Below are 25,649 nucleotides of genomic sequence, written 5' to 3' on the forward strand. Positions count from 1 at the left end.
TCAGGGACTCTGCTGGCATGTAGGCGATGGAGGGATGAGCCACCGGAGCATGCTGGTGGTCAAGTCAGTAGTACATTTACTCCGAAGCCATGTGCACTTAGCCCTGCACTAAGCCCTTTGAATGATTTTGTCTCTTTTAAACTTGTATCCTCCCTTCTTCCCCACAGGAAACATGGTGGAATGGTGCTTACCTCAAGATATTGACCTTGAAGGCGTTGAGTTCAAGTCTATGGCCAGTGGGTCCCATAAAATTCAGTCTGATTTCATGTAAGTACTGCCGATTGCAAGTCTTCTCTGTACCATTTCCTCTCGCTCTGTGCTTTCCCCCAGAGAATAAGGGCTCTCCTCGGGGCATTTTCAGGAAGTGTGTGTAAATACCCTGAAAATATATACTGGTTTGTGTTTTTATATCAGTTTTCTAGCAAGAGGTTCCCGAGCTTTCATGAGGTTCTCGATGAGTTTCATGATCCAAAAATGTTAAGAACTCCTGCCCTAGAGGTTCTCTCTCCTTTCCTAAGAAATGATTGGGCCTTGCTTGGGGTTTGGCTTTAATAAAGGAATAGAGTTTCGGTTGCATTTGGGTTAACTTAAGGCACGTATGTGCTAAAACTTGCAATTCCAGCTTTAAGTAAGGCCAGTTTGTAGTCCTGTGTAATTAAGGTTCTTGTGAGGAGCAAATTGAGAGAATGTCAGGGCGATGGAATAGCTTTCATCTTCTCATTGGGCTGAAACCATGACAGACATAAGTGTGAGAAACGGGAAGGAAACAAAGTGAAAGCTCTGGTCAAATGTTCTATTTAAAATATCAGAGACTCAGGAAGCGAGGAGAGAATCAACACAGTTTATGCTAATAAAACAGAGGTCTCCCCCATCAGGTCAGTTTTTATGCAGGAGGAGAAAGGCTGTATCCATGGTCATGGGCGACTGAGTAGCAGGCTTTGCAGAGGTCAAGTCCTGGCTCCGGCGGGATGACCCTTGGTGGGTTCCACAGTTTCTTTGAGCCTTGGTTGTCCCATCTGTGAGGTTGAGGGGCTTGGGCTGTTAGTCCCGCTGAGGTTCTAAAAAAGGTTTTTCTCAGGCTGAGTTTTCTCATGTAGAGCCCTGGACGCAGTTATGTCTTTTGTTCGCGACTGCATCTCAAAGGCAAAACACAGAGTAAAATGAAATTTCTCTCTCTGATTTCGAGCCACGCTACACATTGGGTCTATTTTAGCTATTTCCGAAAGGGGCCCTTCTTTGGCCTGGCCTGCTTCGCCAACATGCCTGTGGAAAGCGAGCTGGAGCGTGGCGCCCGGATGAAATCCGTGGGCATCCTCTCTCCATCCTACACCCTGCTGTACCGGTACATGCACTTCCTGGAGAACCAAGTTCGGTATGTGGCTTACATACGGGGTGGGGTGCAGGGAGGGCAGAGGCAGCAGGGCTCTGCCAGGTGGTGTGCTGTGATGAGCCCTCAGTGGTAAAGGCTGTCCATCAGAACAGCAGATTCCTCACCAAGAACATCCATGGCTGTGTCTCACACCTCGGGTGGTGGTCTTCGTGTTTCAACCAGCGTCCTGCATAAATGATTCTTCATCCTCGAATGAAAGTTGGGGTAGATTTTGCTTTCAGCTTATATTAATATTGTCATCAATTTTTTTTTTTTTTTTTTTTTTTGCGGTACACGGGCCAATCACTGTTGTGGCCTCTCCCATTGCGGAGCACAGGCTCCGGACGCGCAGGCTCAGCGGCCATGGCTCACAGGCCCAGCCGCTCCGCGGCACATGGGATCTCCTCGGACCAGGGCACGAACCCGTGTCCCCTGCATCGGCAGGCGGACTCTCAACCACTGCGCCACCAGGGAAGCCCTGTCATCAATTTTGTTGAATTAATTTGTTGACATTGACGTGATCTTTGCTTTACCTTAAACCACAATAATAATCTCCTTGCCCCAGGCAAGTAGACTCTCACCGTTTTTTTTTTAAGCCTAATCATTTATTATTGGAGGTAATTATTATCATTGGGGGTAATAGGAAGGGAATTTTTAACAGAAGCTGCAGAACTATTAATTACTTCATATTTTTTTCGTCCTGTGAGTAACATAATTTTATTTCATATTTTGAAGGGAAAATCTACCCCTAAGCCCTGAAGCACTGTTAAATTTTTAGCACATTTGCCTCTCTTCTGGTATGCATGTGTGTGTACTTTATTTATTTTAAAATATTTATTTATTTATTTGGTTGTGTCAGGTCTTAGTTGTGGCAGGCGGGCTCCTTAGTTGTGCCATGTGAACTCTTAGTTGTGGCATGCATGTGTGATCTAGTTCCCTGGCCTGGGATCGAACCCGGGCCCCCTGCATTGGGAGTGTGGAATCTTAACCACTGTGCCACCAGGGAAGTCCCATGTGTGTGTACTTCAATATATACATACTTGGCACCATACGACATACATACTTTTATGTCATATGCATTTAAAAGTTATTTTAATTTTTGATATAATCTATCTTGATCATCATCTTTGAAAGAATATGAAATTGTGGGAAAAAAATGTTTATTATTGAAAAATTCATGTGAACGTACAAATGAATTTTAACAATTCTTCCAAATCTTAACACCCAGTGAGAGATCCATTGTCAGTGTTCAGCGAATGCCATTCTAAAATGACATAATTTTACAAAAATAGGATTAATATTTTATGAAGATTTAATTTTATCAGATAGGCTAGTTTGAAATATATTTAATTTATTTGTAAATATCAGAAAAAGTAAGTGAAACTGAAGGAATTGTCAAACTTTAATTTTTTTTCACAGTAAGATATGTTATTTCTTAGAATGTTCTTCCAGAGTTAAGAAAAAAGACTGCAAAACATGAAGATACAGTGTCATTCTTATTGAGAAATAATGTATATATAATAAAGTGCACAAATCTTGGTATAGGTATCATTGGTGCTTTTAGGTTGTGTTCTTTTAGTTGTAGACAGTCAGGTATCTTATACTTCTTCCCAGAACCCGTCCCCGACTTTACTTCTCAACTTTCATATACTGTGAGATTTATTACATTTAGTTCTGTAATCACAATTCCCATGATTCTTAAGTCTCAGTTATATGTTCATGACCACATCCAAGGCTTAACTGTGGCTTGCTACGTTCCAGAGCTCGTGATTTATTTCTTGGTTGGTTAGATTTTGCCATCAGGCATCTTTTGTTTCTTTTTTTTTTCATGAAAGGATCATGGGTGCTGCCTTCTCTGAAATCTTGCATGCTTGATAGTATTGGTCTTTTACCTTTACTCTTGGCTGGGTATAAGATCCTAAAATCTTTTCTTTCTTCCTCTCAGGATGCTATAAATATTGCGCAGCAGTATTCTGATATTGGTTGTTTCAGAGAAGTCTCTTTTGTCTAGATCCCTATAGATTCTTTATCTGTGATGTTTCTGAACAGTTTTTTTCTGGGGTAGTTTGTCCCTTTTTATCTATAGATATGACATTTATTTTTAATTTCAGGAACCTTTTTTCTACAATAAAATACTAAACTTTTCCTCTGCATTTTCCCTTCTTCTTCAGGAACACGAGTTATGTGTATGTTTTCTCCCCATTGTCCTCCATATTTTTCATTTTGATGATTTTTTTTTCTTCTTTTGTGATACACGGGCCTCTCACTGTTGTGGCCTCTCCCGTTGGCGGAGCACAGGCTCCGGATGCGCAGGCTCAGCGGCCATGGCTCACGGGCCTAGCCGCTCCGCGGCATGTGGGATCTTCCCGGACCGGGGCACGAACCCGTGTCCCCTGCCTCGGCAGGCAGACTCTCAACCACTGCGCCACCAGGGAAACCCTTGATGATTATTTTAATAGCTGTATAGTGCTAGAGCTGTCCCATTAGTTTACTCGATTATTCCCTATGGTTAAGCAGTTAGCATGCTTCTAATTGTTTTAACTGCTCCTCTACATTTTGGAGCTGTGATACATATTTTTCTGTATTTGAAACATTTCCTCAGTTTTGTGTCTCAGAAGTAACATTGAATTTAAAATAAAAAACATTTTTATTGGGATCTTGACACTTAAAAAAAATTATTACTGCTTTTGAAAAATTAATTTCCCAAGGAGGCAATACATTCTCATCGTTCAAAAGCCAAAAGTTATAAGGAGGTATTATATTAGAGTCCTAGCTAAATGGTGATAACGGAGGCCCCAAAATACACTGGCTCAAATAAGACAGAAGATTCTGCCCCATGTAATGTTCTAGAAGTAGGAGGGTGGTCAGGGTGAGCAGGCTCCTGTCCCCACAATTCAGGGCCCACGCTGCTTCTCTTATTATTCTGCCGTAGCCTAAGAGTGATTTTGTGTTCTAAGGTGTTCTTCTCACCTGTTTGAAGCTGCTCACCACTATTATGTCTGCATTCCAGCCCGTAGGGAGGAATGAAGGACCCGGAAGTTGCATACATCACTTCTCATATCCCATTGTCAAGTCCTCCATCACAAAGACACACCTGACAGCACAGGACACTGGGAAAGGTAGTCTCTAGTTGGGTGACCTTGTGACCGGTTAAAATTCGGGGACTCCTGTTGCAAACAGGAAGAAGAGAAGAATGGATTTGGAGGAAATTTTAGCAGCCTCTGCTTCAGTTTGCCCCCCTGGCGACCTAGGTATCCGTGTGTACTCTTCTTCCCAGACATAGAGGACATTCCTCCCACCCCGAGACATCATAGAGTCTCATGTGGTTAATGTTTCTAGTCTAAAATCCAGGGTTTCTGTGTGATTTGAGGCAATCAGGACATGGTTCTCTTATCCTGGAATGCGATGAAAGAACAGTCACGTCCTCCATTCCCACTTCCTAAATGCAATACAGAAGTAGAGAAGGAACCACAATGCAAGCTCCCATTTGAAAAAGAAGAATCAGAAATAATATGAGGGGTCGTTAGTCCATAATAATAATGAAATTTGCTGAGTAGGGATGGCAGAGACCCCTTGTCCTCACAGAGCAGTATGCTCCTGGCTACACCTTGGTTCTGCTCACTAGAATCCCCTTGTCCATTTTCCTCCATGGCTCCTGGCTTTGCCTTCTGAGGGTTCTTTATCCGTTTTGTGCCATAACCACTTTTGAAACAGGCATTGGTGAACATTGGAGAAAGCTGCATGGCTTTGGAACATGTTTCCTGCTGGTGTGGATTTGGGGGTCTAGTGATTTCTTTAAGGGTTGAGAAGTCAGCGGCTTATATAGGCCAAGAACATGACAATACAGATGAGATCCGGCGATTTCAGGGTGGTATGGCCGTAGACAAGAATGTGACAGTACAGATCCCTCAAAAACCGAATAGGCTTCTTGGTCTGTTTGCTTCCACTCAATTCCATGTAAAAATATCCACTGCCAAAGATCTCCTCTGGGTCTTAGTTTTTAAGTCAGTAGATGGTGGCCTAGTTACTGATCACTGTTCTTGGCCTGTCTATCTTTCCCTGGTTTTAATGGCAACTACCTTGAGACTGTAGCCTAAATCTGGGCTTTATAAATGGACAGACTCTCATGTCTGGGAGAGTTTCTTAGAGGCTTTGAGAGAAATTCTTAATCTCCTGCATTTTTTTTTCTTTTTCTTTTTTTTTTTAACATCTTTATTGTAGTATAATTGTTTCACAATGTTGTGTTAGTGTCTGCTGTATAACAAAGTGAATCAGCTATACGTATACATATATCCCCATATCTCCTCCCTCTTGCTTCTCCCTCCCACCCTCCCTACCCCACCCCTCTAGGTGGTCACAAAGCACCGAGCTGATCTCCCTGTGCTATGCGGCTGCTTCCCACTAGCTATCTATTTTCCATTTGGTAGTGTATATATATCCATGTCACTCTCTCACTTTGTCCCAGCTTACCCTTCCGCCTCCCCATGTCCTCAGGTCCATTCTCTACATCTGCGTCTTTATTCCCGTCCTGCCGCTAGGTTCTTCAGAACCTGTTTTTTTTTTTAGATTCCGTACATATGTGTTAGCATACGGTATTTGTTTTTCTCTTTCTGACTTCACTCTGTATGACAGACTCTAGGTCCATCCACCTCACTACAAATAACTCAATTTCGTTTCTTTTTATGACTGAGTAATATTCCATTGTATATATGTGCCACATCTTCTTTATCCATTCATCTGCCCATGGACATTTAGGTTGCTTCCATGAGTTGGATATTGTAAATAGTGCTGCAGTGAACATTGGGGTGCATGTGTCTTTTTGAATTATGGTTTTCTCAGGGTTTATGCCCAGTAGTGGGATTGCTGGGTCTTTTAAGGAACCTCCATACTGTTCTCCATAGTGGCTGTATCAATTTACATTCCCACCAACAGTGCAAGAGGGTTCCCTTTTCTCCACACCCTCTCCAGCATTTATTGTTTGTATATTTTTTGATGATGGCCATTCTGACTGGTGTGAGGTGATACCTCATTGTGGATTTGATTTGTATTTCTCTAATAATTAGTGATGTTGAGCATCTTTTCATGTGTTTGTTGGTAATCTGTATATCTTCTTTGAAGAAATGTCTGTTTAGGTCTTCTGCCCGTTTTTGGATTGGGGTGTTTGTTTTTTTTTTGATATTGAGCTACATAAGCTGCTTGTATATTTTGGAGATTAATCCTTTGTCAGTTGCTTCATTTGCAAATATTTTCTCCCATTCTGAGGGTTGTCTTTTTGTCTTGTTTATAGTTTCCTTTGCTGTGCAAAAGCTTTTAAGTTTCATTAGGTCCCATTTGTCTATTTTTGTTTTTATTTCCATTTCTCTAGGTTATCTCCTGCTTTTGGGGTACAGAGGAATTGTTTTTTTCAGTCCCGTGGGGTCCCAAATATTTCAAGCCTCAATTAATTTATATTGCAGAACTCAGAATGTACACCCTTATGCTGCTGTATATCCCACCATTTCTGCTTGCAAACTGACCAAGTCTTGCATATTTTCATCTTGCTGTTGTAGTAGTAAGATGAAAACTACTAAAAACTAAAAACATCGAGGAGCTATCAGTGCTCTGTTTCTCACTGCTTCCCTTAAAGTTACAAGTTCAGATGATACAAGGCCTGTCTTCCAAGTTATTGAAGTTCTATCAAAGTTTTTGTTTGTTTTCTTAGCGATCTTCCCTTTCTAGCTACTAAGCCAATGCTACAATGTGGTTTTTGATACTATGGTAAATCATTCCTAAATATCATTTTCTGCTTTAGCTCAAATCCAGGCTAAGTTGCTATAACAAAGAAACCCAAAATATAGTGACTCAAACAAGGTAGAAGTACAGCTTTTCTAGGATGACAATCCCAGAGGAAGGGAAGTAGTCCAGTGTGGTAGATGGCTTTGTCCCACTGGGTCATTTCTGGGACCCAAGTCTTTCTGTTTTGTGTCCTGCCATCTGCTAGAGTATTGTCCTCACCCACATGGTAAAAGTTGATTCACCATTACTAGGTCTTGCAGGAAGGGGAAACCCACAGGAATCCCAGAAATTGGACACATCGCTCCTGCCCATGTTTCATTGACTTATGCTTAGTTTCTAGCCACACCTGTAGCAGCAAGACAGTCTAGGAAATGGGGTCCTTAACTGGGTGGCCACGTGACCAGCTAAATTTTGGAAGGTTCTGTTGCTAAGGGAAGAAGAGAGTGGCAGTCTCAACCGCATGAAATGAAGTCTTCACCCAGTTCCCGTATCCATCCAATAATCCCAGTAATCACTGCTGATTTCCCATGTATCTTTCCAAAGTTTGTCTATATACAAAGACAAATGTATATTCTTATTTTCCCTCTTTTCATACAAAAGGTGGCATGTTATACATGTTGTTTGCACCTTGCCTTTTTCATTCAACAATATATCTAGATCTTCTCATATTAGTACATGGAGAGCTTCTTCATTGTTTCTCACAGTTGTATTACATGCCCTGTGTAGAGGAACCATGCTTGCTTTATCAGGTTGCTTACTGATAGACATTTGGTTGTTTCCAGTCTTTTGCTGTTATGAGGCTGCACTGAATACCTATGAGCAAGTATAATTTCACACATGAGTAGTATATGTGTACATTAAATTTCTAGAAATGAAATTGGTGATTCAAAGAGCATATGTGTTTGTAATTTTAATAGATATTGTCAAATTGCTTTACATAGAGATTGTACCATTTTACATGCCCAGCAGTAATACAAGAGAATGCTGTTTCCTCACAGCATTGTCCACACAAAAGTACAACTTGTGGATTTTTGGCATTCTGATTGGTAAAACATGGTACGTGAGTATAATTTTAATTCACAGTTTTCTTAGGAGTGAGGACGAGCACCTTCATACATGTTTGAGTCACATATATTTCCTCTTCTGTGAACTGTTCCGAGCCTTTGCTACATTATTATTATTATTTTGCGGTACGCGGGCCCTTCACTGTTGTGGCCTCTCCCACATGCTCCGCGGCATGTGGGATCTTCCCGGACTGGGGCACGAACCCGTGTCCCCTGCATCGGCAGGCGGACTCCCAACCACTGCGCCCCCAGGGAAGCCCTGCTACATTATTTTTTGATCGTTGGTTTTTTCCTTATTACTTTCTAGGAGTTCTGTGTGTAATATGGAGATTTGTTCTTTGTGATATTTTTTCCACTTTGTCATTTAACATTACTTTTTGTCATGCAGATCTTCTTCTTCCTTGAGTTCGATGATATTCCTATGGCTTCTAGATTTTGAGTCATAGCTAGGATGGTTCTGCAGTTTGGTGATTAAAGAGGGCTCAGGATAACATGAGAGAAGGACTTGCATGAGAAGGTACGGGGAAAAGGAAGAAGCACAGTGCTGTAAGCCCAGGTCTAGGCAGGGGTGACACTTGACGGCAGCAATGACTTTTATGTAAATTAACTAGACTTGATTTTTGAAAACACTGAATCCATGTTTTATATTTATTCTTACTTATGATATCCTAACGTTATTTGTTAGTATTTCATCCATAACTCTTGGCTTTGATATCTCACTAGTTAGAGAGTGTTTTCTATGACTATTTCTTATTAATCAGAAGATATTGGAGAACTACGATATAATTTTAAAGGATTAATTTTAAACCACATTTTTGACCTTGCTTAGATCATGTTCAAACAACCTACTGTAAAAGAACATTTCAGGGACAGTTGGTATAATTTGAAGGTGGACTGGGTATTAGTTTGGATTAAGACCCATTATTTTGTTAGGCAAGATAATGCCGTGGTGGTTATGTTATTTTTTAAATAGACTCTATTAGTTAGAGATGTATGCTGACACATTTATGGGTAAAATGTTATAAGGGATTTGCTTTACAACATTTCAGGAAAAAGAGTGGTGGGTGGGCAGGCGGAGAGGGTATAGATGTAACCATATTGATAAAATATTGTTGAAACTAAGTGGTGGATAATGGGGTCTTTTATTCTCTTCTTTCTACTTTATGTTTGAAATTTTCCGTATTGAAAAGTTTAAAGAGACTAAATATAAAATTAACATAGAGTTATTGCAGAAGACTGAAAAATGGACAAAGGCTAACGGGAAGAAAAGAACGTTGGGCTTCCCTGGTGGCGCAGTGGTTGAGAGTCCGCCTGCCGATGCAGGGGACGCGGGTTCGTGCCCCAGTCTGGGAAGATCCCACATGCCGTGGAGCGGCTGGGCCCGTGAGCCGTGGCCGCTGAGACTGCGCGTCCGGAGCCTGTGCTCCGCAACGGGAGAGGCTGTGACAGTGAGAGACCCGCGTACCGCAAAAAAAAAAAAAAAAAAAAGAACGTAATCCCACTAGCCAGACATATCTGCTGTTAACATTTATATCCTTCTGGTCTTTTTACCAGGTATAAATGTGTGCATACACATTAATTTAAAAAAAAAAAAAAGAATGTTGAGGTCGTTCAGTATCTAAATTTTCTAACCAAAAGGTACGTTAACGTTTCACTGATGGTGAATAATGATAGTCCTCGTCGTCATTGTGCTGGTTCCACAGCGTCTCAGTATACAGACGGATTACAGGTTATTCGGTTGTTTCACTGTTATTGGGCTTTTAAGCGGTTTCTTATTTTTCACCACCGTGAACATGAGTATCCTTACGGGTAAATGATTGTTCATATCCACATACGGATCTTTAGGCCTCGTTCCTAGAAATGGAATCATTGGGTGTCAGGGTATATACAGGGTACAATTGGATACAGATTTCAAGTGACCCTTCAGAAAGGTGGTACCATGTTGTACCTGCACCAGCAGCAAGTGGGAATGCCTGTTCTTCTGTACTTGCAAGGCCAGAAGACAGACTGGTGCAGAGCAGTAACGAGTACACAGGAGTGATGAAGTGTAATTGCTGTACAGGGGCATCTCTGATACTTACATTGGGTGCATTATTGCCTGGTGTGGTGGGGAAGGGAGGGTTAGTTGCGGTGGGCATCAGCATGGACACATAGCTTATGTTGTATCAGTGAAGGGGCTGCGGGCTTACGTAACACCCCAGTGTCTCTGGGCCTTCAGGGGAATCCTTGATCTGGCCCAGAGCCCGTGGCTTCAGGTCAGTAGCGCACATTGTGCCGGTTACTCTCTCATTTCTACATTGTCATGTCTCTTGGGCACTTTCCATAGATCCTTGGGCTGTGTTCCTTAATCCATGTATCTGTGTAGGTAAGATCACCAGGAAGGCCTCCTCCTGAATCATCTTTGAAGCCCAGCTTATCTTCCAACACTCTCAGCCTTGTTTCAGTACCTTTGGGTTTATCCTGGTGTTACACTTTGATAATCAATCTTGTTTATTGCAAAATCTATATCGTGTTTAAAATTTGAGGCTTTCCTAAAACGGTTGTTTAACATTTATCCGGGAACTACCAATTTATATTTATGTCTGTGTTCGTGTTCTGTATTCCATATGATTGCCTTGTTCTGTCCCATCAGCCAGTGGTATAGGCTGTCAGAGGACAGGATCCTGAAACTAGCTTTTTGTGTAAGAGACCCTAACTTAATAGTGAGCTGTTCTTTCGAATCTTGGTTCAAGTATAGAGTTTAATGTAGTCAAACAGGTAAGACAGTTAATTCAGAAGCAAATCAACAAGGAACCTAGAAAATAGTAGCCAAAACATAGTATTAGAAATACAATAAAATGCTTCCCACAGTTCTTTTTAAGGAAATTAGGTCCTAATGAAAACAGCTTTGAACTTAATTGTCTATCTGTTATTTTGTAGTAATCAAGCTTTCATCCCTTTGACACATCCCTGAAGGGTGTCTGAAGTCGGCCATCAGAATTGTCAGACACAGCTTAGCCCCCATGGATTTCCCATCTAGCGTGTGAACGTTTGTAAGAGTGAAAGAAATGATTATAAGCACACATACCCCCAAGGTCATTTGTTATTACATCACACGACTGCCTCCTTTTGCAAAGCTTAAAACAAAATGTATAGGAACCCCCAAATTAGAGAGCTGTCACTCAGAGGAGAGTTTATTTTTGTAATCTTTTTTTGGGTGTACTTGATGATTTTTTTTTCTTTTTAAAAATGTAAATTTGGGACTTCCCTGGTGGTGCAGTGGTTAAGAATCTGCCCGCCAATGTAGGGGACACGGGTTCGAGCCCTGGTCTGGGAAGATCCCACATGCTGCAGAGCAACTAAGCCCCTGTGCCACAACTACTGAGCCTGTGCTCTAGAGCCCGCGAGCCACAACTACTGAGCCCATGCGCCACAACTGCTGAAGCCCACGTGCCTAGAGCCTGTGCTCCGCAACAAGAGAGGCCACCGCAATGAGAAGCCCGCACAACGCAAGGAAGAGTAGCCCCTGCTCAACGCAACTAGAGAAAGCTCGTGCGCAGCAACAAAGACCCAATGCAGCCAAAAATAAATTAATTTTTTTTAAAAATGTAAATTTGCCCTAAGTTCTCTTCCGGGGCTTGGCCTGAATCTTCCCCATTTAGCCACTGTTTCCAAACCCTCCCTGTGCACCTGGCTAGACTCTGCCCCGTGTGCTAGGGAGGAAGGAACCTAGTGTTCTGTGAGGGGCTGAGATACATGAGGCCCATTTCCTGCTTAACTCCATTTACACCTCAAAATGATATCGCGGTGTTACTAGTATCTGTGTTTTTAAGGAGGGGAAAAAAAGCAGATTTTGCAAAGTTCAGTAGCTTGACCGAGATCTCACAGGGAAGAAGTGGCAGCCGTGGCCTTGACATGAGGAGCTGTACGTCCCCCTGGAGCAGAGATGTTTGGCGAGCGGCTGGGTACCGGTTGGATTGTGCAAATCTTGAATCTGAGTTTGTGTCAGTGTTTGGAGGAAGCCGGCAGTGACAGGTTGGAGGCATCATTGCCTTTCAGCCATCATTGTACCAGGGCCAACCGTCATTGGCGATGCCTCCCCTTCTCAGTAAAGCTATATTTTGATTCTTTTTCAGTGTAAGAGGATAGAAATTATAGGGTTCTAAAGAAATTTAAATGGACTAAAAAGGTTTTAGTGCCTTTTATTTCTCCCTGTATTAGTTTCCTAACGCTGCTCTAACAAAGTACCAAAAACTAGGTGACTGAGAACAACAGAAATGTATTATCTCACAGTTCTGGAGGCTAGAAGTCTAAAATCAAGGTGTCAGCAGGCTTGGCCTTTCCCCAGGGCTCCGAGAGAGAATCTATTCATTGCCTCTCTCCTACCTTCTGCAGTCTTTGCTCTTCCCTGGCTTGTAGATGCGCCACTCTGATCTCTGCCTTCATTTTCACATGGTGTTCTTGTGTGTGTGTGTGTGTGTGTGTGTGTGTGTGTGTGTGTGCGCGTGCGCGTCGAAATTTCCCCTTTTCATAAAGACACCAGTGATACTGGATTATGGCCTCATTTAAAATTCAGCCCATTGTGCTGTCAGTAATCATAGTGCCAATATGGTACCCACGATCCTCCTGTGCTTGACCTGAAGACAGGATTGGATTCTCCATTGCCCAGATGCTCCAAGGCCTCCATGTTGCTTTCTTCATTTGGGGGTTAGTTGACAGAACTACCCACAGCTGAGTCTCTGCCACCCGAGCAGACTAGGTTGGGGAATAAAAGAGATTCTGAGCTTTTTATTACTTTATTACTTGGTGCAAAAATTATAAGCCCTTCGTGACATCCAGTCATTGTTTTCCGTTATTTGAGACATTGAGGGGTACTCTTCCGTCTTATTCTTTTGTATCAGCAAAGCAAGAACACGAGCATGCTTTCTCAACAAAGAGCAGCTTTCAAGCAGGGAATTCATGGTCTTCCAAGTTACCCTTCTCTGGGAAGCATCCTTTGCTCGAGAACAATAGACATTAGTTACAGACTGTTAATTCCTCCTCTTTCCCAGGAGGAGGAGATTGCGTCCACAGCACTGTTGGGGAGTTTCAGAGCCTACGTTAGAGTTTTTCATAAGGAGCTTCTGTAACACCAAAGGAGGCGTTCTAGGCGGCCTCAAGAAGGGGGTCTTTTAGTTTGTCCAGGCCTTTGCCCTCCCCACCCCCACCAAAGTAGTACTCCCCTGGGGCCAGGGGGTGAGCGGCAGGTCTGTGGGAAGAGCCGTTCTCACTGTGCGCGTGTCGTGCAGACACCAGCTGGAGACCCCGGGACATTACTGTCGTCTGGCTGCATTCTACGAGGACAAGAAGCGGGTGCCCCGTGCCAGTCCGGGGAGAGGTGGCAGCCTGCCCCCTGCCTACTGGCTGCCTTCCATCCACCGGTACATGTACCCCGAGATGAAGGTAGGTCAGCCCCGGACTTAGGTCTGGGGACAGCAGTTGTTGATCATTGTTTTCATGAATAAGGAAATTGTGTCTTGGCTGATGCCCAGAGTCTGCTTTTGATAGAATAGGATTGTAACCTAAGCATTTGATGCTTTTAAAACATAAGGCAAGTTATCTTAAACTAACATGCTTTCTAATACTTCTGTAATCATGGTGCAGAGCCGTACGGATAGGCCGGCGGTGGTGGACTCCTGGTTCTAGCGATTGCCTCAGGCAGTTTAAAGGCAGACATTTGAACTAAAGATGAAGCGTTTGCGCAGTTAAGATATTTCTTAGTTACAGTAGTTTCGGTATTCCTTTATTGTGTATTTTCTTCCTGAAGTACTTTGTAAATACTAGAATGTGTTTATTTACCATTAACGACACACCCAGCCAAGTGTTAGGCGTTGGGAGGGTACAAAGATCACCCCTCCTCCTTCTTTTTCCCCCATCCCCCCTCCTCCATCCTGCACTTCCCCCTTCCCATCTCCCGCCACCTACAGGTGGTCACAAGATACTTCAGTGGAAATTTCAGGCTCCCTGGGAGATTATGCCATGAGTTCTAGAGAACTCTGGGAAGGCATCTTGCAAGAGGAGTTGGTCCTTGAAGTATTTGTCTGGGGGAAAGTGAGGGGAGCTAATTCCAGACTGAGGGAAGGCATGAGCGACAGTGGGGACCACGGTCCGTCACTTTGTCAGCACCTTCTGTGAGTTAGACATTCTGCTAGCTATTTATCAGTACCTGCTGCAGCACTCTTTAAAGTGGATTTTTTTTTTTAAATCCATGTTTTACAGATAAACCAGTTGAGGTTTATAAAGGTTCAGTGACTTGGTTAAGGCCTTATAGCTAGTAGGAGATAGAGCCAGGATGTAAACACAGGCCTGATGCCAAGGCCAGCGCTCACTCCTTAGCCCACTCCACTGCCTTTGTGAGGTCATGGGCGTGAGAAAGCCCAGGGCAAGTTCGTGGGATGTGAGCAGAATGGTTTGACTGGGATTGAATTTCAATGTCAGCTGGCCAGGAGAGAAAGGATTGGAAAAATAGGTTGGAATCAGATTGTAGAGAATCTTAAATACTAGACCATGGAATATGAACCTGAATGAGTACCAGTTAGGGTCTTGTTAGGAAAACACAAACTATGTCAGATATTTCGAACTAATTCAATACAGGGAATTGGTAATACAGGAATTGGAAAACCAGAGGCACGGAAAGGTAACAAGATAACCTAAACACTAGAGATACAGACAGCGGCACCACCCTATATTAGTTATCTGTTGCTGCATCACAGATTGCCCCCAAATTAATGGCTTAAAACAGTACATATTTGTTTCTGTGAGTCAGGGATCCAGGCGTGGCTTAGCTGGGTCCCCTCTTCATGGTCTCTCATGAGATTGCAGTCAAGGTTGGGGTCTTATCTGAAGGCTTGACCGGGGAAATAGCCACTTCTGAGCTCACGTCGTTGTTGGGAGGATTGAGTTCCTTGAGGGCTGTTGGACTGAGCGCCTTGCGGACTCTTTGTTGCCCCCAGTGGGTCTCTCCGCAACATGATGGCTTGCTTCATCAAAGCCAACAAGTGAAAAAGACTTGGTGAGATGGAAGTCATAATCCTTTGTACCTAACTGTGGAAAGTCACAGCCCTGCAATGTTGCCATATTCTCGTGGTTAAAAGCAAGTTCCTCAAGAGGAAGAGGGGGTTGCATAAGGCCATAAACACCAATAGGTGGGGACGTCCCTGGGGGTTTGGAGGCTGCCTGCCACATGCTCCCGGGGCTGGAGTAACAAAGAGGGAAAAGTGACGTTATCAAAACCACAGGAGCTGGAGGAGGGGCGCTGCACAGATAGCGCTCAGACGGCTGGCACTGTGCACCTGCGACGTGTTAAGACATTTTAAGTATACAGTTTGGTGAATTTTTTACAAAGTGAACATATACATAAAGAAAAATTTTAAATAAGCTTATAAAGTAGAGGTCAGATTTAAGACCGTTACAGAGGGGAAAAAAAAAAAAAACCTGGAAAGTGAGAGGAAGGCAGGATCGCAGTCTCTCTGAGGCCCAATGGTGGCTGGTCAGTGTTCCTCCAGGGAAATGGGAAACTGGGAGAGAGACAGAAATGCGGGGAGTGAGCCGCAGGAGCAGATGCATTTCCTAGGGGGCTGCAGGTGAAAGGTGAGGGATGAAGCGTGAACCCCGAGGGGCTTGCCAGCAATGGTGAAAGAACAGGAAGCGGAGAGCGTACCTGGCATGAAAGGGCAGAGGGAAGACAGGTGGGAACTGGGCAAGTCAGGAGAAGCAGCTGCAAGGCCACGAGGAGGGAAACGGCTTGGAGCAAAAGCAGGAGGAATGTGGGTGGCGCCGTGCAGCTGGGCCGGAGACGGGTCGAGGTGCCATCTGCGGGGCCGCCTCTCCAAAGTGAGGAGGGCCCCTCGCCGGGCCCAGGAGGGGCAGCCTCCGCACGCCCTCCTGCATTCCCCCCCCCCCCGTCGCGGCTCGCATCAGCCTGGCCTTTAAGGGCTTGTGCACCCGCCTCTGCCGCCAGCCTGTACCCTGTGCCAGGGCAGGGCCTGGCCTCCTGTTCATCGTGGGAGCCGGACTGCTTAGCTCAGGGCACAAAGCGAGCACGTGGGAAGTGCTTCTTGCCAGAAGGTACACGTGTCCATGAATGAATGAATAAATAAGTACAGGCAGAATTGAGGACTGCTGGTTTACTCTAGGATTCTAGGGCCCAGGACACATTTGGACAAAACCCTGCCAGACCTTCGTGCAGGAGAGGCACACGTTTAGGGCGTGAAGATAAGCAGAGTGGGCGCTGAGAAGAACCTGAGGGGCTTTGGCTCTGTTCTGTCTGGTTGGCGGGTGGAGGCCGGCGGGGGCTGAGCGGAAGAGTCAGGAGAAGGGAGGGAAGCAGAGGATGCGCGATTTCACGAGAGCGTGCGACTGGACGCAGTGCGCAGCCGTGGTCGCGCGCTGCCCCTCCTCCCGGAGAGCTGGGACGTGGTGGCAAAGGAGTGGCAGAGGGCAGGCGGGGCCCCTCGGGGGACAGCCCTTCCGCAGGCACGGGGCGGGGGGTGGCTGTGGTGCGGGGCGATGCCTTGGGTGGGGAGCCCTCTCCCGGGTGGTCCGGAGGAGGGGGCCTGGCGGAGCGCTGCGGCCACCCCGGGGCTCGGGTGGCGGGTGCCCCGGGGGGCTGGCAGGTGTCACACCCAGCGCGCGGCCTTGGTGCCGGTGGCACCAGCCTCCAGAAGTGCTCTCACCTGCGTCCCGAACGGGTGAAGAGCAGTGTCCCTTCTGACGCCTTAGCATGAAAGTGACCTTCCAGAAGGCTCACAGAGCACCTGGCTTGAAGCCTCGCGTCTCGTCGGCGACAGCTCTGGCTGCTGCATGCGGCTTTTCCCACGTGCTAAGGGCTCCGCACGGTTTTTCGCAAATGGTCCTTCTAGCCAGATGAAGGATGTGACAGTGGTCTCCCGATTTTACAGATGAGGAAAGAGAGCCCGAAATGTTGGCTGGCTTTCCCGAGGCTTCCCTGTGAGTAGAGGGCAGAGCAGGACAGGCCCCCAGCTTTCCCTGGGTCAGAGCTCGAGCTCCTGACGCCGGGATGTGCCTTGGCGGCAGGGTCCCGGGAGGCGACCCTCAGGGTTGAGGGTCCTCGCATCCAGCACTGAGAGGAGGCGGAGGTGGGCTTAGGTGCGGGGGCTTGTGTCAGGGAGCCCCGTGGGGTAACCTGTCATCTGTGCCCACACGTCACCTCGCACGGGAGCCGGGTCCCTGTACGCTTGGGGTCTCACCCGGCACTGTCAGCGCATCCTTTTCTTCCTTCCGGTGCTCAGTCGTGTTGGGAGCTGAACGTTCTCACTGAGGTGTCCGTCACCTCGGAGAGACTCTCAGAAGTTACGCCCAGCTTCGCTTCCTCTGCACCGCTTCCCCCGGTTGAAGTAGTTGATAAGATCCCTAAACTCACACTTCGGTGTATCAGGGGAGCTGTTGAATGATGGACCTCTCGTTGAAAGATAAGACTTTGAACGTGAAAAATACCATTTTACGTGGAAGTAACCGTCCCTTATTGAATCTGTTTGGTGGTACCTTGTTTTTTTTGTTGTCGTTGTTGGCAGGGGAAGGGGTGGTTAGCATACACCTGTATTGAATGTTTTTTGCAATATTTCTAACAAGCTATTCCCCTCCCACCCCCTTTTAATTTTTTCAGATCACACACCCAGCTGGCTGCATGTCTCAGTTTATTAAGTTCTTTGGGGAACAGATACTCATCCTTTGGAAATTTGCCTTACTTCGAAAGCGCATTTTGATATTTTCTCCCCCTCCAGTGGGCGTCGTGTGCTATAGAGGTAACTAGAAGCCAAAGTCACGGACTCTTCCCAAGTTCTCTGCAACAGAAACTGCCCCAGTCTTTCCGGTGTTGACCAAGGCCAGAAGGGATTGAGCCATATCAGGGCTTCAGGGGTTTTAAGCCTGGGAGTGACACGGTTGGATTAGTATTGTAGAATGTGGACTCTGGTGGTACGGAAGACGGATCGGGTGACACGTCAGTGGTCTGGTGAGGGAGAAGGGTCTGGGTTAAAGCAGAGAGGATGGATGCTTGATATGTTTAAGAGAGAAACCTGGCAAAGCCTGGCGTCTGGGTTGTAAGGTTCTGATGTATGTGACGTAACGGAGGCAGGATCCAGGATGCTGAGGACGGTGAGGCCACCGGGGGGGGACCAAGGAGGAGCAGGTGGGGGGCAGTGTGACAGAGTTACCTCGGACGTGACGAGTGTGTGCTGCTCTGAGGCCTTCTCGAGCGGTACTCTAGGCACTGCTACAGTTGGGTCAGGACCTTGGGGGACAGGCTGGGCCACAGAGACAGACCTGGGGGTGGCACAGAGGCCGCGCTGGTAGCCGGGGGGTGGGTGCCGTCATCTGGGGAGAATGTGGGCGAGGAGGGACGTGCCAGGCCTGGGAGGTGAGCCAGCGAAGGCGGAAGGCGGGGGGCTGGCGTGCCGTCAGAAGAGGGGAGGGGACCAGGAGATGCGGGGGGCGCGGTGGGTAAGAGTTCTGAGAAGGGAGAGGGTCACCAGCGCCCAATGCTAAGCAGGGCCTCGTGAGACGCAGACCGAAACATGTCCTTGGGTTTGAGCGCCTTGGTGGAGCTGACAGCTCCGAGAAGGTGGCCGCAGGCTGGGAGGGAGGGGCCGGAGGGGCCCGGGCGGCCTCACCTCCGCCGCCTCCCCGCAGTGTACTGCTGCTGCTGCCTAGCCAACGTCTCCCTGCCCGGCATCGGGGGCACCGTTCCCGAGTCCAAGCCTTTCTTCTACGTGAACGTGGCCGACATCGAGAGCCTGGAGGTAGAGGTGTCCTACGTGGCCTGTGAGTACGGGGCCCGCCCCATCCTGCCCGCACATCCCTGGCGGGGTCGCCCGGGGCCCTCCTTTCCCCGGCAGCGTCGGGCTGGTTCCCTGTAGGGCCGTCCTCCGGGGTCCTGCCGCCTGAAGCCCAGCTCCCGCAGGCACCACCGAGAAGATTTTTGAGGAGAAGCGGGAGCTGTACGACGTCTACGTGGACAACCAGAATGTGAAGACGCACCACGAGCGCCTGCAGCCGCTGCTGAAGATCAACAGTGCCGACCGGGAGAAGTACCGGCGGCTCAGCGAGCAGAGGTAGCTCAGAGGCGGGGGCTGCGGCGGGGGGTGGGTGGGGGCTCCCGTCAAGCCCGCCTGCTGCCCCTTCCCTCTGGGCACATTTCTGCCCCTCTGCCGGGAGCCGGGGTTGAGGAAGCTCCCAGCACATACCGATGGGCAGCAGGCATGTGTGGGGAGACTCCTTTCTGGCGGCCTCTGGAATCTGTGAGGCCCGAGGGAATGTGTTGGTATCAGTGGCGAAATAAATGGTCTCATCACCTCATCCCTATTTTATGACAGTTAGGAAAGGTGGTCACTTGAGTGGGATGATACAGGGGCAGAACCAGCCCTGGACTCCAAGCCCCGTTTATCTTTGCTGCTCTCCCTGCCTTTGGACGGGGGCCAGGGTGCGTGTGTCGCTCTGGATCAGCCTCCTTCCTGAGAGGCGGTGGCCCGTGCAGATGCCTGGCCGGTGACCTAGCCCATCTCTGGGGTCCTCGTAGCTGCGCCAGAGGCTGACGGGCGTCTCCTCCCCGACAGGCAGATGCTGTTGTATTCCCAGGAGGTAGAAGGAGATTATAACCCCTGTGAAGAGGACCTCTTTGTGCTGTAAGTCGGCCCAGGCGGCGGTCGTGGGCCTCCCCGTGGGTCCCTTAGCACTAACGGCTTTAGCCTGGATCCCTCCCGTGTTACCTGCTGCAGCCCAAGGATGCCCTTTATTGCCACCAAGGGCACTTAGAGCTGGGCTCCACACAGAGTCAACCTGAGCCCCAAAATGCTGTTAGGGGGACCCAGAAAAGTTAAAGCAGCAGGGGAAGGTTTTTAAGAGAAAATGGGAGTCCCCGCAGCTGTCTTCCTGTTGGGCATCTACATCCAGATGTCTGCTGCGTAGGAGCTCTGTGTGTCCCTCGGGATGCAGGGACTTCTCATTCCATTGCTTCCTTTGAATGGAGCAGTTCCTTGTACTGAGTATTATGGGCTAATCAGAAGCTTAACTCTTGAACCGAAGGACATTTCTTTCCTTCAGAGCTGTTGGTGGTCAGGGTGGGAGCCATGGCCTTTATACCTCGTAGCACTGATCCCATTCATAAGCAGCTGTGTGAAATAGTGCTCAGTGATAAGAACAGAATTGTAATTGAACCAGAAACAATCTTCCCAGCTTCCGGCTTGCTCTTCCTACCCCGCCTCCCGGGATGGGGGTGGGGAATAGCACTTGAGTTAGAACTGTTCCTGGCTTTGATATTGGCTTTGATAAGTCAACAAAGGTGCAGTACTTTGATTCTAATAAAGTGTACTTTCTAATGCATACATGCTGTTTAGCTGTAAAAGTATCTGGGAACTGAGCAGAGAAGCAGCAGACTCATCAAGGCTTGACACGGTCTATTGAATCAGACATTCCAGAGCGCCCGGAGCTGCTTTGGGCACTAGGCACCTTGCTCTGTGGAACACAGCTGAAAAGTCCAGACAGTTAATGCCTTTTCTGACTACAGTTCATATATTCATACAGTACTGTTAAGTTCGTGACATTCAAATCATGCTCTGTGCATAATTAAAACAAAAAAAGCAATCGAAAGCACACAGCTGCGTACAGATGGTGGTGAGCTGTGGCGATACCGGTACCTCCAGGCTGACTCCCCTTCCGCCTTCACTGCCCGCTCCAGCAGGCCTGGCTTCAGGTTGCCCTGTGCCCGCCGCAGCGCCCCTGAGCTCCACCTTTTCTGTGTGGGTGCCTCAGGGCCTGGAGAGCCAATTCAGAGCCCTTCTCTGCCTCTAGGAAGGCTCACCTCCTGCTGCGGGCTCTACTTACCCAGCCAGGGCTTTGAAGGTGAATTTCACTTTCTCACATTAAGTCTTGACCTCAGAACTGCATTATCAGTTTTTTTGGTTTTGTTTTCTGTCCTTCTCTTCCCTTTATGACTAAGCAGAAAGAGGGGAACCAAGTTTACGGGGCCTCTCCCTGCAGCTGTGTTTAAACCCCTAGTGACCTCCCTCTCAACCGGAAAAGAAATTGTTGGCAGTCAGACCATCAGTTGCTTAGAGATTTTGCTCGTCGTACCACGGTTAACGCCAGTTTTTTGCTGACCTTAGCGGCACTTGAAAAACCGTTTTAACTTCTATCCTGTTTTCTTCTTTTAAAAGATAGTCTGAGATTTGAAACCATTTAAAAGTATATCAAGCAAAGCAGTGTAGTTTTGGTTCCCCACGTGCGGCTTACTTGGTGAGCTTTCGTGTCTTTTCTGCCCTCCCTTTCCCACGTCTTGTCTTGTGAATGCAGGTTTTTCCTAGAGCAAAACAATCGGATATTTCAGACTTTACTGGAGGTGTCTGCCAGTCAAGACAAAACTCTGACGGCTGAGCATGCCCGGGGCATGGGTCTAGACCCCCAAGGAGACCGGAGCTTTCTCATGGACCTGCTGGAGGCCTACGGCATCGATGTCATGTTGGTCATTGACAACCCCTGTTGCCCATAGGAAGGATGAGTTCACCCAGGCCCCAGATGGCCTGATTTTTAATTAAGTTGACACAAAGGAATACTGTTTATACTTCCAACAAATGTAACTTTTGCATCGCCTTCCCTCCCTTCCTCCCTCCCAAGAGGTAAGATGAGAGCACCTTGGTTTTGTAGGTCGTTGAAAGCTACCGCCTTCAGAGCTGCCGCCGGTTTGGTCTTAGGACTTATCAAAGCAGATTCTCTCATTGCCTTTTTGAGGGACTTGAGGAGATGGGGCAAAGGCCGCGTATCACCAGGTGCGGGCTGAGCTCTGGAAACGTGGGGCTGGACTGTTGAGAAAGTCTGTCTGGTCCTATTCACTTGACATATCAAGAATAAGACAGCTGTCCATCCAGTGTGGCGTTGGATGTCCACCTGCCTGAAGCAGAAGCTAGACCAGGTGGCCTTTCAAGGTTATTTTAATCAGTTCTGGGAGTCTAGTCTTGGGATCAAATCCCTTTTCCTGTTTATTAGAGTAAATCTGTGTTTTCTCTGTTCACGTAGGTAAGAGACTTCAAAGAGGGACAAAGGATATTTCTGTCACCAAGTGTGAGCTTCTCTAAGGACAGATGACAGGGAGAGGTTGCTTCTCAGTCACCTGAGAGCTAAAATTGTAGAATGAAGCCTTGAAACCTTTCTCTGAGTAAGTTAATGGTGGCCACTCCACATAATAGTCCTTTTTCTCTGAATCCTCTCCTCTTGGGGACGGGCTGGCAGATTCCTTCGGGCCGATGTTAACAAGAGTGTGTACCAGTTTGGAGCCCTCGTAAACAAACTTCTCTTTAGCAGAGACGACATTTGTCGAGCTGAGTAATTGGGACCAGAGAGGTACAGGTTTGTTAGAGAGCAAACGTGGCAGTCCCTCCACCCAGGAAAGTAGTTGGGAACCCTGAGAGTGAGCTCCTCTGCTTTGCTCCGGAGTGTTCTGCCCCGGGACAGCTCCTGTCGGCCCTGCCTGTTCTCTTTGGCTGGGGCGTTCGGTGGATGCCAGCTTAGGTGAGACAGTCAGTCTGTTAGCCAGAGAAGCGAGCTCCTGGAGCAGCGTTTAGCTCTTCTGGGGTCTGTTTAGGATTTTGACTTGGGATCCTGGGTTGTTGGTGACAAATAACTTCTTGCCCTTCACCATTCCTGCCTGGCTCTGTTATTGGAGTAGCCATCCGTATGTCCATGTCTGGGACCAAGTTCCAGCCAGGCAAATGTCCACAGAGATGACTTCCAAATAGATGGGTCCCATGTCTTATCTCAAGACTAGCTTTATAGGGCTTATTGCTTTATTTAAAAATATTTTCACTGTAGCCCCTTGACATGGAATTGAAGACTAAAGAAATTCGCATGTGGAAATGCACAGACATTGGTTAATCAAGGTAGCATCTTTTATGTAAGTATATAAATCAGTTTGGGCATTGAATTGTAAACTGTACATTTTTCCCCCCTGTGGCTTTAGCCTTCATTTCAGTAATACATATGTTTACAAAAGAAAAAAAGAATCTGTGTTTAGAAGCTGAAGCTTCACTGCCTTTTTCCTGAAAGAGTGACTGGAGAAGAAGTGGCCTTTCTAACTTGGGTCAAGTTACGGTTACTTTTTTATACTTTTAGTGGTATCCGAAGGCTCAGGGCTTTCTCTGTTGGGGGTGGGTGGTCAGAAGTAGGGGCGGGCGTAAAAGGGAAGGTCAGATTCTCGTGGAGGACACAGGCAGACCCTCTTTCTGTGCAGCTGGGGAATTTGCTGGGAGAATACTCTATTTAAGCACTTCTGCTCCAGAGGCCTTCTGCGTGAGAACGCTTTTGTTTTTGTGGTATTGTAACTCCAAGCTCAGACGTGCTGATGTAGAGGTAGTAGGATGAAGATGAGATTCCTGTATCTCCCTTTGAATGGCGGACCCAGGCTTCTGTGCTCCTTTTAGCTCCCTGCCGTCCTAGGCAGCTGTCCATCTGGCATCTCTGTGTGTCCCCCCGATGCTCACGCAGAGGTCTGGGCTGGGGGTGGTCCTGGGAGGGGTGCACCCATGAGGCAGTGCCACTCTGAGGTCATACGCACCCTGGGCTCGGCCGACCTTGAAGAGGAAACCCAAGCATTGGTTCTTCCCTGCATTGCCAGCTTCCTGCAGGGGGCCCAGGAGTCTAGTGCAGCGCCCTCTGCTGGGCCGGCCGACGCGCCGTTGCCCTGTGGTTACCCTCGTCACTGCCTGTCGTCCCCCGGGAATGCAGCTGTGGCGCCTCTTGCTCCCGAGGTCACAGGTCACCGTTTGAAGGCTCTCTCAGGTGGGCAGCACCCACAGCGTCGCTTGCTGCCAGGTCCCTGAGAGGGGAGTTCGTAGGTGAGGTACCAGGCAAGACTCCCTGCACAGGGACGGCAGAAGCTCGAGGCCACACAGACCTGCTTGTGTGTCACTGTGGAAATATTTTCCGAGAACCCCCCTGCTTTTGTTTGGAAGCTTTGGAGAATGTCCCTTTCCCTGTCCCCAGAAGGGACAGGGCTTACTGTTGCTACTGTGGCCTTCTGGAGCAGGTCGGGGGCCTCGAGTCCACTGACTGATGGTGGCCTCCTGTCCCTCTAGACCCTTGGACCACCTCCCTCCCTCCCCACTGTACCAGCTGGCGTGGTCCTGCTGGGGGACTTTAAGCCTGATCTAACGCCAAGCTGCGAGCCACGTCCTAACTTGGAAACACTGCTGACCTGAGACATGGGGGCTGCCAGGTCACCCCTGAGTCAAGTTAGAAGAAACTCTCGGTGGCGAGAGTCCTTGCGGGACCTAGAACCCAGGCTTGGGGTTTGTTGATGTCTGTAAGGTACGACAGAGTTCTGGCGAAATGGACTTTTCACTTATGCAGGCTGGGCAGATGGTACCATTCAGCCTTTGGGACAATGTCCAGTTGTCCTCTGGATTAAGACTCTTCAGGAGTCAGAAATGGTAGGACTTATCTTTCACCAGACCAAAAAGTATGGGCCAAATAATAGTTTAGAATTAGCTTTGGCTTTTGCTAAGCCTGAAGCACTCCGTAGGCCTGGTGTAGATCCCTGCTAGCGGAAGTGCCTGTACAGCCCCCGGTGAGTTAGGATTGCTGTGGAGCAGCAGGCATCTGTCTCCCGGAGCCATCCTTCATCCTGGCATCATGTCTTCCATTTGGCTGAAGAAGGGACGCTAACTTCATTGATATAGCGATAGAAATAATTTAGCATAGGATTTGCATTTATAACTTACCTTGTTTTGTCCCACGTGAAAATCAAGATGGGAAATTTAAGTATAGCACAGGGTGCAGATAATTCTCAGTGCCACGTGTGAAGGTTCATTTATCAGTGTAACTCCTGTATTTTAGCTAGAAGGTAAAGATAAGTGAAATCATGGCTGAATCACTGTTTTTCATTCTGGTGGTTCTGAGGATGAACTTGCTATTTGTCTTGATACACTGAAAGCCTTTCAAACGCAATAAAAAGGTAAGATTATTCACCTTTAAACTGAGGCCTTTGGGGAACCTTTTGTAAAGGGCAGTGAAGAGTTAACCTTTTAACGGCAGTACAGCAACCCTCCAGGAAGAGGCGGGGACCTCAGGGACTGTTTGTTTTGTTTTGTTTTGTTTTAAATGAAACTGCAGAGCCCAGGGAATGAGCTGAGGTGCTTCCTCCACTCCCAGGACGGATCATACTTGCAGAGGTAGAGGAGGGGGAGGGCGCTGCTGAATAAATAAGACAGTGAACTTGCTTTGGTGTGATGACAGTTCTCCAACAGGCAAGGTTAGTATGGGGACTGGCGTGTCTCACACGGGCTTTCATCTCCCCGTTAGGTTCCTGGCTGGTGGGCTCAGACTCTGTGAAAGGGCCAGTCCTCGGGTCTTTTCCCTGCATTCCTGCTGTACTTAGTGCCCTGCAGTGAGGATCCTGCAGACCTGGGGCTCACTCC

The 25,649-nt window shown here is 47.4% G+C and overlaps 1 protein-coding gene across 11 annotated transcripts in view; it reads left to right on the forward strand.

The window, feature by feature from the left end:
• Nucleotides 1-25,649, forward strand: part of DENND11 (DENN domain containing 11) — a 49,397-nt gene that overhangs the window by 21,716 nt on the left and 2,032 nt on the right. The window contains exons 2-10 of one of the 11 annotated variants that reach the window (XR_009541899.1): nt 168-267; nt 1,214-1,372; nt 13,476-13,629; nt 17,852-17,990; nt 18,877-19,008; nt 19,148-19,298; nt 19,800-19,868; nt 21,535-22,393; nt 23,047-24,265. Coding sequence is in view for 9 of the 11 variants with exons in the window: in XM_060156510.1 (XP_060012493.1) it covers nt 168-267; nt 1,214-1,372; nt 13,476-13,629; nt 17,852-17,990; nt 18,877-19,008; nt 19,148-19,298; nt 19,800-19,868; nt 21,535-21,730 (1,100 nt within the window). In the remaining 2 variants the exon portion in view is untranslated. Of the gene's footprint in view, nt 1-167; nt 268-1,213; nt 1,373-13,475; nt 13,630-17,851; nt 17,991-18,876; nt 19,009-19,147; nt 19,299-19,559; nt 21,008-21,534; nt 24,266-25,649 lie in introns of those variants that run through there. The other 10 variants (XR_009541900.1, XM_060156510.1, XM_060156516.1 and 7 more) reach the window with 10 other exon arrangements.

This window comes from Lagenorhynchus albirostris, chromosome 8 (assembly GCF_949774975.1).
Source record: "Lagenorhynchus albirostris chromosome 8, mLagAlb1.1, whole genome shotgun sequence".
NCBI classification, from domain to species: Eukaryota; Metazoa; Chordata; class Mammalia; order Artiodactyla; family Delphinidae; genus Lagenorhynchus; species Lagenorhynchus albirostris.